General features: G+C 44.5%; 1 protein-coding gene across 1 annotated transcript in view; it reads left to right on the top strand.

The window, feature by feature from the left end:
* Stard9 (StAR related lipid transfer domain containing 9) overlaps positions 1 to 13338 on the top strand; it is an 83661-nt gene extending 70323 nt beyond the window's left edge. The window contains exons 24-33 of the mRNA XM_034494049.2: positions 34 to 231; positions 616 to 799; positions 1184 to 1321; positions 10016 to 10130; positions 10254 to 10375; positions 10537 to 10601; positions 10724 to 10926; positions 11096 to 11175; positions 11354 to 11512; positions 11940 to 13338. Coding sequence (XP_034349940.1) covers positions 34 to 231; positions 616 to 799; positions 1184 to 1321; positions 10016 to 10130; positions 10254 to 10375; positions 10537 to 10601; positions 10724 to 10926; positions 11096 to 11175; positions 11354 to 11512; positions 11940 to 12041 — 1366 coding nt within the window. The 3' untranslated portion in view covers positions 12042 to 13338. The remainder of the gene's footprint in view (positions 1 to 33; positions 232 to 615; positions 800 to 1183; positions 1322 to 10015; positions 10131 to 10253; positions 10376 to 10536; positions 10602 to 10723; positions 10927 to 11095; positions 11176 to 11353; positions 11513 to 11939) is intronic.
* Positions 13339 to 13576: the final 238 nt, after the last annotated feature.

Here is a 13576-nt window from a genome sequence, read left to right on the forward strand (position 1 = left end):
GCCATGGTAGGAATCAATTACATTTTATCTTAGGCAGAAAAAAACTATTGAGATCCTCAGGAGAGAGAGGACTGAGCGACTTCATAACTTTCGTCGGACACGAAGCCTCAGTCCCCAGAAACAACTAGGCTTCCTGCCTAGCAAGGATCTCCCCACCTGGGAACTTGACTTGCCCAGCAGACGCCAAGAATACCTGCAGCTGCTGAGAAAGCATGTTGTGGAGACCACTAGGTAAGGAAGAATCTGGAGCCTGCAGGAAGCAGGCTCTGTGGGAGCTGGGACTGGAATTTGACCATCCAGAGGCTTTCCCATGCCTCTGTATAAACTGAGGTAGATGAGTGGGTCTGGGGCAAATGGAAATAGGAGGGAATGAGGTCCAGGGGTACAGAAGGAGCTGGGCAGAGAGAAGTCATGGGAAAGTATTGTATGTTGTGCAAGTCTGTGTGCCGGGGCCTTAGAATGGCTTGTTCTTTCTTAGAAACCTTTTCTAAGAATGTAAAATGATGACCCCGTAGGCAACAAGAGGTTGTGCTGAGCCAGCAGGGGTGGTCAGGGCCATACTTTTATGTGCTTGCCATGTTAGAAGGTGTCTTTTCACCTTGTGGACTTCACTAGAATCCCAGAACCAGCACCAAGAGTAGCCCACCCTTCCTCTGACATTGAGCTCATGCTTCAAGAGTATCATCAGGCCCGTGAAGAGGCCAAGGTGGAGATTGCCCAGGCTCGAGATCGGCTCAAAGAGCGGACTGAACAAGAAAAGAAGAGAATCCGCCAGCAGATCATCTCCCAGCTACTGAAGGTGGGGAATGAGACTGTCCTCTGCCTTAGGACAGGCCTGAAACCTGGGCCAGACCTTAGACACTGGCAGCCTTTACTCTGCCTATTTGTGAGTCTGGTGGGTGATATGCTTGAAAGTGTAGGACTCTGCTTCCAGCCCAATGCTGGACTTACACCTTCATCTGAGCACTGCTGTCCCAGGCCAGAGTGTGGGAGGAAGAGGCTTCTGTGTGCAGCCAGGGATGTGGGGAAGGAACTATAGAGAGTTGTGGCTTCTGGAAAGTAAGTGGGAGGCTACAGCAGGAGGCTCTGGGAGGTAAGTGATGGCAGCTGTGGAGGCGACAGGGAAGGGAGAGGATGTGGTAGTGCAGTATCATCAGAAGCTAGTTATCTGTCTTCTTCCCAGGAAGAGGAAAAACTACGGACTCTAGCCAACTCCAGCTCTCTGTACACCAGCTCCAATGGAAGCATATCTTCTGGTGTCACGTCTGGTTACAACAGCAGCTTAGCCTTCTCAGGGCACCTCCAGTCCCTAGAAGTTTCGGTAAGTGGGCAGACATCAGGAAGCTTCTGAAATGGAAGTGTGTATAGACCCAGCTCTCTCAAGGGCTCTGCTGTGAGCCCTTTCTCTGTGGTTTGCTGTAGGTCTGCCTTCCTCTCCCTTTATTCTTGCAGTTCAGTGGTTTGTTTTTTTTTTTTTTTTTTTTTTTAACTTTTGTTTTGTTTTTAATTATGTGTGTGTGTGTGTGTTTCTGTGTGTAGGTGCATGTGTGTGCTGGTGCCCATAGAGGCCAGTGGCCTCAGGTCCCCCTGGAGCTGGAGTTAGTTACAGGTGGATGTGAGCCATCTAATGTGGGTGCTGGGAGTGGAGCCTGGGTCCTCTACGAGAGCAGTACACACCTGGGCATGGTGGTACAGGCTTCTAATCTTAGCACTCGGGAGGCAGAGGCAGGTGGCTGTCTGTAAGTTTAAGGCCAGATGGATCTACATCCAGGACAGTCAGCTACAGAGACCCTGTCTCAAAACAAAAACAAAAACCAAACCAAAACAAAAACCAACAAACAGTACATGTTCAGTTTTATTTTAGTTTTTTGTTTGTTTGTCTTCAGACAGTGGCTCACTGTGTATAGCCCTAGCCAGCTCGGAATTTACTATGTAGACCAGGTTGGCTCTGAACTCAGAGAAATTTACCTGTCATTGCTTCTGCCTCCTGAGTGCTGGAATTAAAGGCATGGCCATCATGCACCCCCCCCCCCCCCACACACACACAGAGAGAGAGAGAGAGAGAGAGAGAGAGAGAGAGAGAGAGAGAGAGAGAGAGAGAGGAGAGGAGAGAGAGAGAGATTTGAAAATGTGATTAAAATGGAATATGACAGTTTTTTTCCCCTTAAAAATGTCTTTGGATTTTATTGCCTGCCAATAAATCTATACCTGCTCAGTCTTTATCATAGCTGAATAGTATTCATTTTTCTTTTTCATTGTTCTTAGTGGGATGTTTTGTAGAGATAATATATTCATGTAGTAGAAGGGCCAAGACATTTAAATGTACCTTCCACTTTATGTCTGAAACAGGGTCTCAGTATAGATCCCTGGCTGGCCTCAAACTCTCAGAGACTCACCTGCCTCTGCCTTCTTAGTGATAGGATTAAAGGAAGTACTACCATATGCAGTTATCTCTATTTATTTTTATTTACTTATTTTTATTATTTTTGAGACAGCTCTGGCTGTTTGGAACGCTATGTAGACCAGGCTGGTCTTGAGCCACTGTCTCCCTAGTCCTGGGATTGAAGGTGTGTACCACCATACCCAGCTACCCCAGTTTTTAAACAGTAAGTAGAAAAATAGCACATTCTTGGTTTGAGTCATGGCAGTTCTCATGTATTTTTAGGCTGGCTTCAGAAGCCCAATGCCAAGGATGCTTTTGAACTTTTCTGTGGTTTTTCCAGTCAGGTTTTCTCCCTGTAGCTCTGGCTATCCTGAAACTCACTCTGTAGACTAGCTCTATGGCCTCAAACTCAAAGGTCTACCTGCCTCTGCTTTTCAAATCCTGGGATTAAAGGTGTGCACCACTACTGCCTGGCTTGAACTTTGATTTATTCTTTTATGTAATCATATATGTGTATATCTGCAGTACTTTAACCATATTTCCCCCAGTATCCTGTCTTACCCCCCTCGTCTTGCCAACAAGTCAGCCTCATACTTCTTGTTTGTTTTGGGAAGCAGTAAGTTTAGTTAGGGTTAGTCCTAGGGGCTTGTGTGAGGACTTGTTTTCAGGAGCATGGGCTCCCAACCAGTGGCTGCATCACTGAAGCCAACATGTCTCCCTCCTTCGTCAACCGTTAACCATACATAGATTCTCAGGAGGGGATCCTGTGCTCTTCCTCACCTCATGACAAGATGTTGACAGGCCCGCTGTCTGCCAGTAATCAGAGTTCAGGACTGCAGCAGCCATGGCATGCCTGCAAGTCAGCATTCTGCACCACTTCTCTTGGGCTGCCTCTGCCTTCCAGTCCTCCTGTCCCTTTTCCTATGATTTTCCCTGAGCAGATGTGGCTGAGCACATAACAGTCACTCATTCATAGTTTGACCAGAGCTATGAGCCTGCAGTCACTGCTACCCAGGGTGACATTTTGGGTTTCCACACAGCAGAGTGTGTGGTACTTGTGTTATTGTGCTTGGCTTATTTAATATGATGTCTTCCAGTTTTATTGATTTTTGACACAAATAATAAGGTTTTATTTTTATGGGCAGAGAATATTGCATTGTGCATATAAATGACATTCTCTTTGTCACTCATCGGATGGTCACATGATCACATGACTCTTGCAAGTAAAGCTTAAGTAACTGTGGGCAGGAAACTATTTCTTTGTATATGGATTTCTCTCCATTATATTATATACAGTGGATATACTAATATGCATTCCTAACAAAATAGTAGAAGTCCTTTTTTGCATGTACTCAACAGCATTTTTTTATACATGTAATAGCCATGCTAACTGGAATGAGATGAAATATAACCACAGTTCTGATTTGCATTTCCCCAATGACTAATAATGAAATTTTTTTCATATGTGTTGGTCATTTGTTAAATCTTCTTTTGAGATATACTTATTTTAGATCACTTGCCTACGTTCACAGTTAGATTACTCATTTTTACATTAAAAGTTCTTACTTCTTTATAAGTTTAGATATTAATCCTTTGTTTTATAAAACTAAGTCCCAGGCTTTGATTTGACCAGCGAAATCTTAGGAGCCAGATACTGGGGTGAAAACCAGCTAGCTCAGAGGGCAGAGAAAACACCCAGCTGACTTTCCTGCTCTGCCTGTGACCCATAGGGGAAAAGTTTCTTCTCCCTCGTGCTGTCTTAAATACCTTCAACTCAAAGGCCTGTTTACTTATGCTATGCCTCTTGTCCTAGGGTTGACTTTACTGCTGGGCCACACCACAAGTACTTGTTTGTAATAAATAGAAAGCTTTTGGACAAAAGGTGTGTTCTAGGGCTGAGCCACACACGACAAGGTTTTCCTAGTTCACAATCTTGGGGTTCAAACAAAATGTGATAAAATATCCTGTAACATTAATCTTTTATCAGATGGATAGCAGATGCATTCTTAATTCTCTATGTTGTCTTTTTTTTTTTAATGTATATGAGTACATTGTCACTGTGTTCAGACACACCAGAAGAAAGCATTTGATCCCATTACAGATGGTTGTGAGTCACCATGTGGTTGCCGGGAACTGAACTCAGGACTTTTGGAAGAACAGTTAGTGCTCTTAACTGCCAAACCATCTCTCCAGTCCTCTAATATTGTCTTTCTGCTAGTAATTGTCTTTGCTGTACAGAAGCTTTTATATGTGATTAATCTCAATTGTCAATTATAATTAATCAATCAATTAATTTTTTTTGAGACAAGGTTTCTCTATATAGCCCTGGCTGCCCTGGAACTCATTCTAGACTTGGCTGGCCTACAACTCAGAGATCTGCCTGTCTTTAAGGCCTTGGCCAAAAGTGCTGGGATTAAAGGTGTGCACCACCATTGCCCAGCTTAACTGCCAATTCAAAAATTTTTGTAGACATGTCCAGAAAATCATTGTGTCAGTTTTGAAGTATTTCCTTTGTTTTCCTGTAATGATTTCACAGTTTTAAGTCTTTCACTATGGTATTTGGTCCAGAGCTTGGCAGGGTGATACCCACCTGTAATCCCAGCCATTGATATGGTGAGGAAGGAGAATCAGGAGTTCTAGATTACCTGTGGTGTAAAAAAAAGACACTCTCAGAAACAAATTCTTGGTATCCATTTTGAGTTGATTTTGTGCTGATGAGATGAGGGTCCAGGCTCAGAGCTCGCTTTGAGTGTCATGGACATGTAACTACAATTCTTTTAAACAGTAAACTTTTAGAGAGATATTTCCATGTTTGAACTTAAAGACTTATTTTTTTTTCACTTACGTGTGTGTGTGTGTGTGTGTGTGTGTGTGTGTGTGTGTTTGTAAATGTGTGCATTAGATCCCCGGGATCTGGGTACAGCAGATAAGGGTGCAGAAGCTGAACTGGGGTCCTTTGGAAGATCAGTGCTCTTAACCTCCGAGCCATCTCTCAATACTGGTCTTTAATTCTTTCTTCAGTGTTTTACAATTTTCATTGTGTAGGTATTTGACTTTCTTAGTTAAGTTTATTCTTAGCCACAAAATAAATAAATGAGGCACCTATTGTGGGTGGGATTATTTTTATGATTTGCTCTTTAATGGTGTAGAAATGGCGTTAGAGACATTACAAACTGTCACATGAGCACTGAGACCTGAATGGGGTCCTCGGGAAGAACAGCACATGCCTTTTGTTTTGCTGAGACAGGGTCTCACTATGTAGCTCTGGCTATCTAGACCAGGCTGGCCTTGAACTCAGATATCTGCCTGCCTCTGCCTCCTGAATGCTGAGATTATGGGCATGTTCCACTATACCTGGCTGAAGAGCATGCTCTTAACTGCTGAGCCATCTTTCCAGCTCCTCAGTGTATTTTTGTGTTCTGTTTCCAGTATTTTGTCAACATTCATCAGAGAGGTTGACCTATAGTTGTGCTATTCTGTCCTTATACTGGCTTCCTAGAATTAGTGAGATTGTGTTTCCTTTCTATTTTATGGAACAGTTTGAAGAGCATTGGCATTAACTTCAAAAGTTTGATGGAATTAGGTAATGAAAGTCATCCAGTCTTGGACTTTTCCTTTTCTTTGTTGGGAGATTTTTTTTATTACTGTTTCATTCTTGATGCTTGTTACGGACTACTACTACTTCTTCCTCCCCCTCCTCCTCCTCCCCTTCCTCTTCTTCCTCCTCCTCTTCCTATTCCTCCTCCTCCTCTTCTTCTTCTTTTTTGTTTTTTCGAGACAGGGTTTCTCTGTGTAGCCCTGGCTGTCCTGGAACTCACTCTGTAGACCAGGCTGGCCTTGAACTCAGAGGTCCAACTGCTTCTGTCTCCCAAGTGCTGGGATCAAAGGCACCTGGCTGATGACTAAGAATTCTTTGGGGGGGGGGAGTGGGTTCAAGACAGGGTTTCTCTGTGTAGCCCTTGCTGTCTTAGAACTCACTCTGTAGACCAGGCTGGCCTCGAACTCAGAAATCTGCCTGCCTCTGCCTCCCAAGTGCTGGGATCAAAGGCGTGTGTCGCCACTGCCCAGCATAGATCTGTTTATTAATGCCTACTTGATTTAATTTTTTGGTTGGCCATGTGTGTCTAGGAATTTATCAAGATGTAGATTTTCAGCCGGGCGGTGGTGTTGCACGCCTTTAATCCCAGCACTTGGGAGGCAGAGGCAGGCAGATTTCTGAGTTCGAGGCCAGCCTGGTCTTCAGAGTGAGTTCCAGGACAGCCAGGGCTACACAGAGAAACCCTGTCTCGAACCCCACCCCCCCAAAAAAAAGATGTAGATTTTCCAGCTTTTAGGAATCTATTCCTTTATGATCCTCTGATTTCACTAGTGCCTGGCCTACTCTTCTCTTTTCATTTAGTAACTTGGGTCAGCTCTCTGAACTACACTATTCTTTCTTTCCCTTCTGTGTCAAACTTGTTTGAGTCTGTCGCTGTACTAGACCAGGTCGTGTTCATGAGGTGGCTCCTCTTGCTGCACAATGGAATATCTGTGGGGCCCCAGCGATGGGGTCAGGACTGATTCCCAGAGCAGAAGGTTCATTACCAAAATGGTTTCTCGGGGATGACTAGGATTTGAAATGAACCCTTTTCCAAAGCCAGGCTGTGAAGATTCAAGGTTCCTTATCTATCTAGGTTATAAACCTGTGAGGGTTGTGATCTTCCCAGTGGCCAGGCTTGTCCTGTTTCCACTGATGGGTTTTCCTGGACTCTATTTTCACTTCACCCCTGTAGAAGGGAAACATCTTCTGAGCAATAGAACTAGAACAAGTGCTGGGATATTTTGTTTCTCCTGCTGTGGTCCTGCTTCAGGTCTTTGGAAGCTATAGGTTTCCTTTTGCCACTGTGTGGAAGGCCAGTGGAGGAAAAGGTGACCAACACCAGGTCCAAAATGTTTGTTCTCAGGTCACATGTGTCACATTGCACATAGTCAGCAAACAATAAGGCTATCATATTGGATAATCCTCTAGGTTTCTTTAGGACTATAGGCATGTCATTGTCAAATCCTAGATATCTCACCGTGTCCTCACTGTGCTACTGTGCGCTCCTGCCCTGTAGCAGCATTAGCTAGGTCTTATCCTTTTCTAGACATTAGGGAGGTACATCTAGTATTTTACCACCTAAGTTTCACACTAGGTTTTAAACTGAGATATATTTTACAGTAAGGGAGCATATGATTTTCTAGAGCATTACTTTTCAGTCTTTGGAGAATGCCATCTTGTTCATCCATTTATTTGTTCCTATTGGCTAATATGAAACTATTCTTGTGCACATGATATATTTCTTTTAATACGTCAACAGTTTGCTGCAGTCTGCTAATGTTTTTTAATATTTTGCATATTTTAATTTTTCTATAGTTTTTGGTAGCAAATATATATATGAAATGTTTAATTTGCATACTAACCAGTGTTTTCCTGCTTTGGCCTTTTAAATTTTTTCTTTAATATTGCTACATTTTTCTTGCTTCCAATATTGTCTTTGACCCACAAAGCATAAAGGATTTATTTGGTCTGATCTATAAAATAGGTCTCTGATATAATCCCTGTCCCCAATGCCTACCCAGTTGTTGATTCAATATTAATTCATGATTATAGCTGGAAATCATCACCTAGGGCATTGAACCTCAAGATGTCAGTTTGTGGTTGAGGAGTACAGGGAGGAAGCAGGGAGCCTGGGGAATGAGGGAACAGATCTTGATGAGGCATGTGACAGCCAGCCGACAAATGCAGAAAGATGGGGCTGGCAAGCATCTTGGTGTCTTTTAGTATTGTGGTGTTTTGGAGGAGTGGTGAGAGCAAATGGTTCTAGGTTCTGGCAGGTACTGTGCAGGTAAGAGGTAGGAGATGACAGATGGAACACTGGCTTTAGGAAGCTCAGTGCTGAGAAGACATCTTTGTGTTTAAATGCTAATAATATCTAGTGACAAGGGAGATGTGGGGTCAAGTGGAGAGAGGTGATTAGGCGAAAGAGCTCCTAAGGGTTACAGGTATGAGAACGACTCGGGACTATTGCAGCAGGAGGGATGGAGTAAGGAAGGAGGTAGAACTGTTTATTTAGCATATACATATGTATGCACATACCATGTCACAGGTTTGGAGGTCAGAAGATGGCTTTCTTTTTAAAAAAGATTTATTTATTTATTTATTTATTTTATGTATATGAGCACACCATTGCTCTCTTCAGACACACCAGAAGAGAGCATCAGATTCCATTACAGATGGTTGTGAGCCACCATGTGGTTGCCGGGAATTGAACTCAGGACCTCTGGAAGAGTAGTTGATGCTCTTAACTGCTGAGCCATCTCTCCAGCCCAGAAGACAGCTTTCAATATTGGTTCTGTATCAGGGACTCTTGATTCTCAGGTTTAGAGGCACATGCCTTTACCTGGTGAATCATCATGCTGGCCTGTATTTTTGTTCCACTGAACACAGTGTGCTAAACAAAGACAGCAGAGACCCAGAGGCTCTGGTCCTAGAGTAGGACTCCTGGCTCATTGTGGTACCTGGCCATGGGCAAGGTGTGCTGTTCAGAGCTCATTGCTTCTTCCTTATTGCCCCTTTACTTTGACTTCATTATCCACACTAATAGTGATGGTCTCCTTCTTGCTGCACCATGGTTACAGGTGGCTTTTCACATACTGACCCTAGAATTTGGCCATTTGGTAGAGGGCCTGTATAAGTTATTTCTCTGCTGGTGAAATGAGCCGATTTAAGGCAGATTAGAACATACATAAAGGCAGGTTTATTGGGAAACTACTCTTTGGCACACGCCTGCTAAGAAAGGAGAAAGAAAGTAGGTAGGGGAGACCAGAAGTCTGGTTTCGATAGGGAAGAGCTTCTGGGAGAAGGGCAGCTCAGCCCCTGGGCTTGAACATTCAGAGTAGAGGGCAGGGCATGCCAGGTAGGAAGTGAGGGGTGCTGGGAGAACCTGGAGGCCAGGTCTGCTTTAGTATGTAAAATATGTACCTCAGCCCCTTGTCTGAGGTCTGAAAACCAACAGGCCCCATGCCCAGGTACTGGTTATCCTGACTGCTGTGGCATCTGAGCTGCAAGCAGTCTTTTAAGCCTATTGCCTAGAGAGAAGGTTTTCTAGCTGATGTCTGTTGCTGTAACCTCTTGAGTCTTAGTTACTGTTGTGTTTCTGTGAAGAGAGACACCATGACCAAGGCAACTCTTACAGAAGCGGGCATTTAATTGTGGGGCTTTTGCTTACAGTTTCAGGAGCTAAGTCCATTATCATCATGGCAGGGAGCATGGCAGGCCAACATGGTGCTGGAGAAGTAACTGGGAACTATATTTTGATCTGAAGAGAGAGTAACACTGGGCTTTAAAACCTTCAAGCCCATCCCCAGTAGCATACTTCCTGCAACAAGGCCACACCTTCTAATCCTTTCAAATAGTGTCACTCTGTGGTAACCAACAGTATCACCCTGGGTGAGTCCAAAGACTTGAAGACTTCCAAAGCCTTCAAGTATATGAGCCTTGGGGGGGCCATACTTATTTAAACTACCATAGTATCCAACATCCTAAAGTCGAATTGCAATTGCTAGTGGAAGGCATTCTGGATCTTATTCTGAGTATCATTTATTCTGCAGGACTCTCAAGTGCCAAATTCCCAAGATACTTGGATAGGGGACTGGCAGGGCCAGTCCACAGTGAGGAACAGTTACCTGTATTTGACTGGGTCTTCCTGGAAGAGCTTAGCACACAGTGAGTATGAAGCTTAAGGAATGATGTCTGCAGGATTTACTGGCCCAAGGTTCTTGGCCCTGTATCACTGTCCCACCACCCTGATGTTCAGGTCATTGCAGAACCTTCGTCTCTTTGTTGTAGGCCGCAGAGCCTCGATGGGCAGTGGCTGCTGCTCTCTCTCCAGCCTATCCAGCTTGGGGACCTGCTTCTCCTCTTTCTATCAGGACTTAGCCAAACACATTGTCAATACATCAATGGCTGATGTGAGTCTTTGGATTTACTCATTCCCTCCTCTTGTTGTTGTAGCCTGACTGGTGTTGGATGGGGAGGGAGAAGAAGGGAGCCAGGCAGAGTAAGTGGTTATTTAGTAAATGTTAGCCAGACGGATGAACCTAGAGGCCTGGCTTCTACCCTCTGCCCCCAGGTAATGGCTGCTTGTTCGGATAATCTCCACAACCTCTTCATCTGCCGGGCAGCCGATGGCTGGACGTAAGTTATTTTGCCATGCTTTGGTCCTTCTGCTTCACTCTCCTCCTTCTCTGCTCTGGCTTCCTGGCATGCCCACACTAGTAAACTCCTTTCTGACTGTTTCTTGCCCTGGTGTCCCCAAGCTATCAGGGTGAGGAGCAAGAGGTACAGCTTTACTACAAGGAGTTCTCTTCTACTCGACATGGATTCTTGGGTGCAGGTGTGGTGTTCAAGCCACTCTCTCAAGTATGGGCAGCTGTGAGTGATCCTACTTTGTGGCCTCTGTATCACAAGCCCATCCAGACAGCAAGGCTACATCAGCGAGTGACCAGCAGTATCAGCCTAGGTGAGTCTAAGGGCTTGAAAGCTTCTAAAGAGAGTCAGAGGTAGAAGGTTGAAGCGGCACTGTTGGGAACTCCAGACTTCTCAGCAAGACTGCTAGGGATCCCGTCATGGAGTAAAGCAGGGGCTTCTGAACACTGAAGGACTAGTATTCAATGTGTCTGTCTTTCTAGTGTACTTGGTGTGCAATACCACACTGTGTGCGCTGAAGCAGCTGCGAGATTTCTGCTGTGTCTGCGTGGAAGCCAAAGAGGTGCCTATATTGGGGTGGTAAGATGTTATGGGATGAACTTAGGCTACAGTGCCATGAAGTGCAATTAGTGGGGTGGCTTGAGTACTGATGGCATTACCTCCGAACACCCTAACTATACTTAAACCTGTCTGTGTTTTGTCATTACACAGGCAGGACTCACATGTATCTCTGTCCCTAGGGGCATCTATCAATCATGGCAGCTCAGTCTGTGTATGATGCATCCATGCCAAGACCTAGCAGAAAAATGGTCCGAGGAGAGATCCTGCCCAGTGCTTGGGTCCTGCAGCCTGTCATCATGGAGGGGAAAGAAATAACCAGAGTCATCTTCCTTGTCCAGGTGACACAGCACTGCATCCTGTCTCATAGCATACCTTGGGATATTTCCAGTTGCATAGAATCCCCAGTTGCCACACCATTTGGCCAGAGTAAGCTAATAGTAAGGGGAATCAGAGAGGGAGGAATAAGCAAGTTGATAGTCTTTGTGATGCTCCCAGCGCCAAAGACTGACTTATATCCTATGGCTAGCTACTGTGTCCTTGGGAAATAGATGGACAGCTGAAGCTAAGAGCAGCAGCAGACCAGAATCCTCACTTACCATCTTGTATGGCTCTCCATCCTCAGGCCAACTCCATCTTCATCATTGGGAGAGGAGAACTAGTACTTAGATCTAAATGCTCAGGGGTCCAAGTGCATCTCCAGTCACCACAGTCAAGAGTGGCTGTTCCGAGTCTGTTTGTTCCTTCAGTTCTTCCTTCTGCTTTCAGGTGGAGCTGGGTGCACCAGGCTTCCCTCCCCATCTTCTGAACTCTGTTATCAAACAGCAGCCGTTGGTTGTGGCCAAGCTGGCATCTTTCCTTCGTAGTTAGTATTGGGCCATGGAGACAACAATGCTGAGATGTAGCCCCAGGACACCTGAGACTCTATAGCTGCTTCTAGACCCTGAGGCAAGAAGAGCCCGGGCTGCCTGTGGAAGCCAACTATACAGATGGCACCAGCCCAGGGTTGCCAGCAAAACCAGTACTTAGTACTTGGTTACCTCCGAAGAGTGAGCAACCTGAAGCTCCTAGCCCTAGCTGTCCGAAGATGAGATCAAGTTACCTTCAGGATTTCTCACCTTTATTTCCTGCCTCTGGGACTCAGTGTCACACCAAGTGTTCAAAGACTGGAAAAGCACAGCCTGCCCAGCTGGAGCCTGCAGTGCTTTGGCAAGCTGCCTCCTTGGTGGGCAGGCACTGGCCAAAGGTGCTCTGGATCTGCCTCCAAAATTCAGCTCCATTTTATGATGGAGTGGCGGAAAGGGCCAAACCATACAGTTTAAAGAATCATCTGCATAAACCAGATCCTGATTCAGAATTTTCTCTCATTGAACATTTACAAACATTTTACTATTCATATTACTCTCCCCCACTGTGTGTCACTGTGTATCACTGGTACAGTCTACCTTATAAGCTCAGTACAATGGGAGACCACTGAAGAGACAGGGTGCAGGGCCTGAAGACAAATAGTAAGTAGGGACAGCTCCATGCTGCCTGCAAACAAGTTAAAAGAGACTTCAAGCAGATTGTCGAGGATTAAGTTAGCAAGGATTAAGTCAAGACCTTGTGCTAACAAATTACACCTCAAGTTCCCAAATGCTGGGATTATAAACCCACCACACCCAGCAGCCACTTCTTTGTACATAGTAGGCTGTGGTGGCACATAGCTACAGCACTCTGGTAGTAGAAGCAGGTGGACCAGAAGATCATCCTCAGATGGCCAGCCTGTGATACATTAGACGCTGTCTTAAACTCAGTACTTAAAAGATGGTCAACAGTTATTTTTGTTGCTTAACTGTTTTAATATGGTAGGATAGAAAAGGGGTTGGTTTTTGTTGGTTTTTGGATCTTGGCCTGATTGAACATTCTGACAATTTTCCATATTGATTCAGAAATGGTAGGGATAAGGAATTTCCTTTATATCTGTCACTCCAAATCTTGATGGAAGAAGGTTCTCTTAGGAGTTAAGACTGGTTAAAGGGTAAATTTCTTTGCAAAATTTTTTTCTATTCTTTTAGAGTATTTATATATTACCAATTGAATGTTTTAAAATTTGCTTTATCTTTATATTTTTTGGCAATACTTGATAATGCAGTGTTATATATATGCCTACCAATTTCCTCCCCGCCCCCTTGCCTTTTTTGTGGTTTTTTTTTTTTTGTGTGTGTGTGTGTGTGTCAGGATCTTACTCTGTCTGTAGCTTCAGCTTTCCAAGTCCTACACTAAGGACAGGAGCCATCATGCCCAGTTTCTACCTCTTTTCATGTAAGTGCCTTACTGAGACTATTAGCTAAAAAAAAGTCAAAATATTACTCTTAAAAGATAAAAAAAATCCAGTTAGTGTTGGGGCACACCCAGGAGGCAGA

The sequence above is a fragment of the Arvicanthis niloticus genome, chromosome 2 (genome assembly GCF_011762505.2).
Source record: "Arvicanthis niloticus isolate mArvNil1 chromosome 2, mArvNil1.pat.X, whole genome shotgun sequence".
Taxonomy (NCBI): Eukaryota; Metazoa; Chordata; class Mammalia; order Rodentia; family Muridae; genus Arvicanthis; species Arvicanthis niloticus.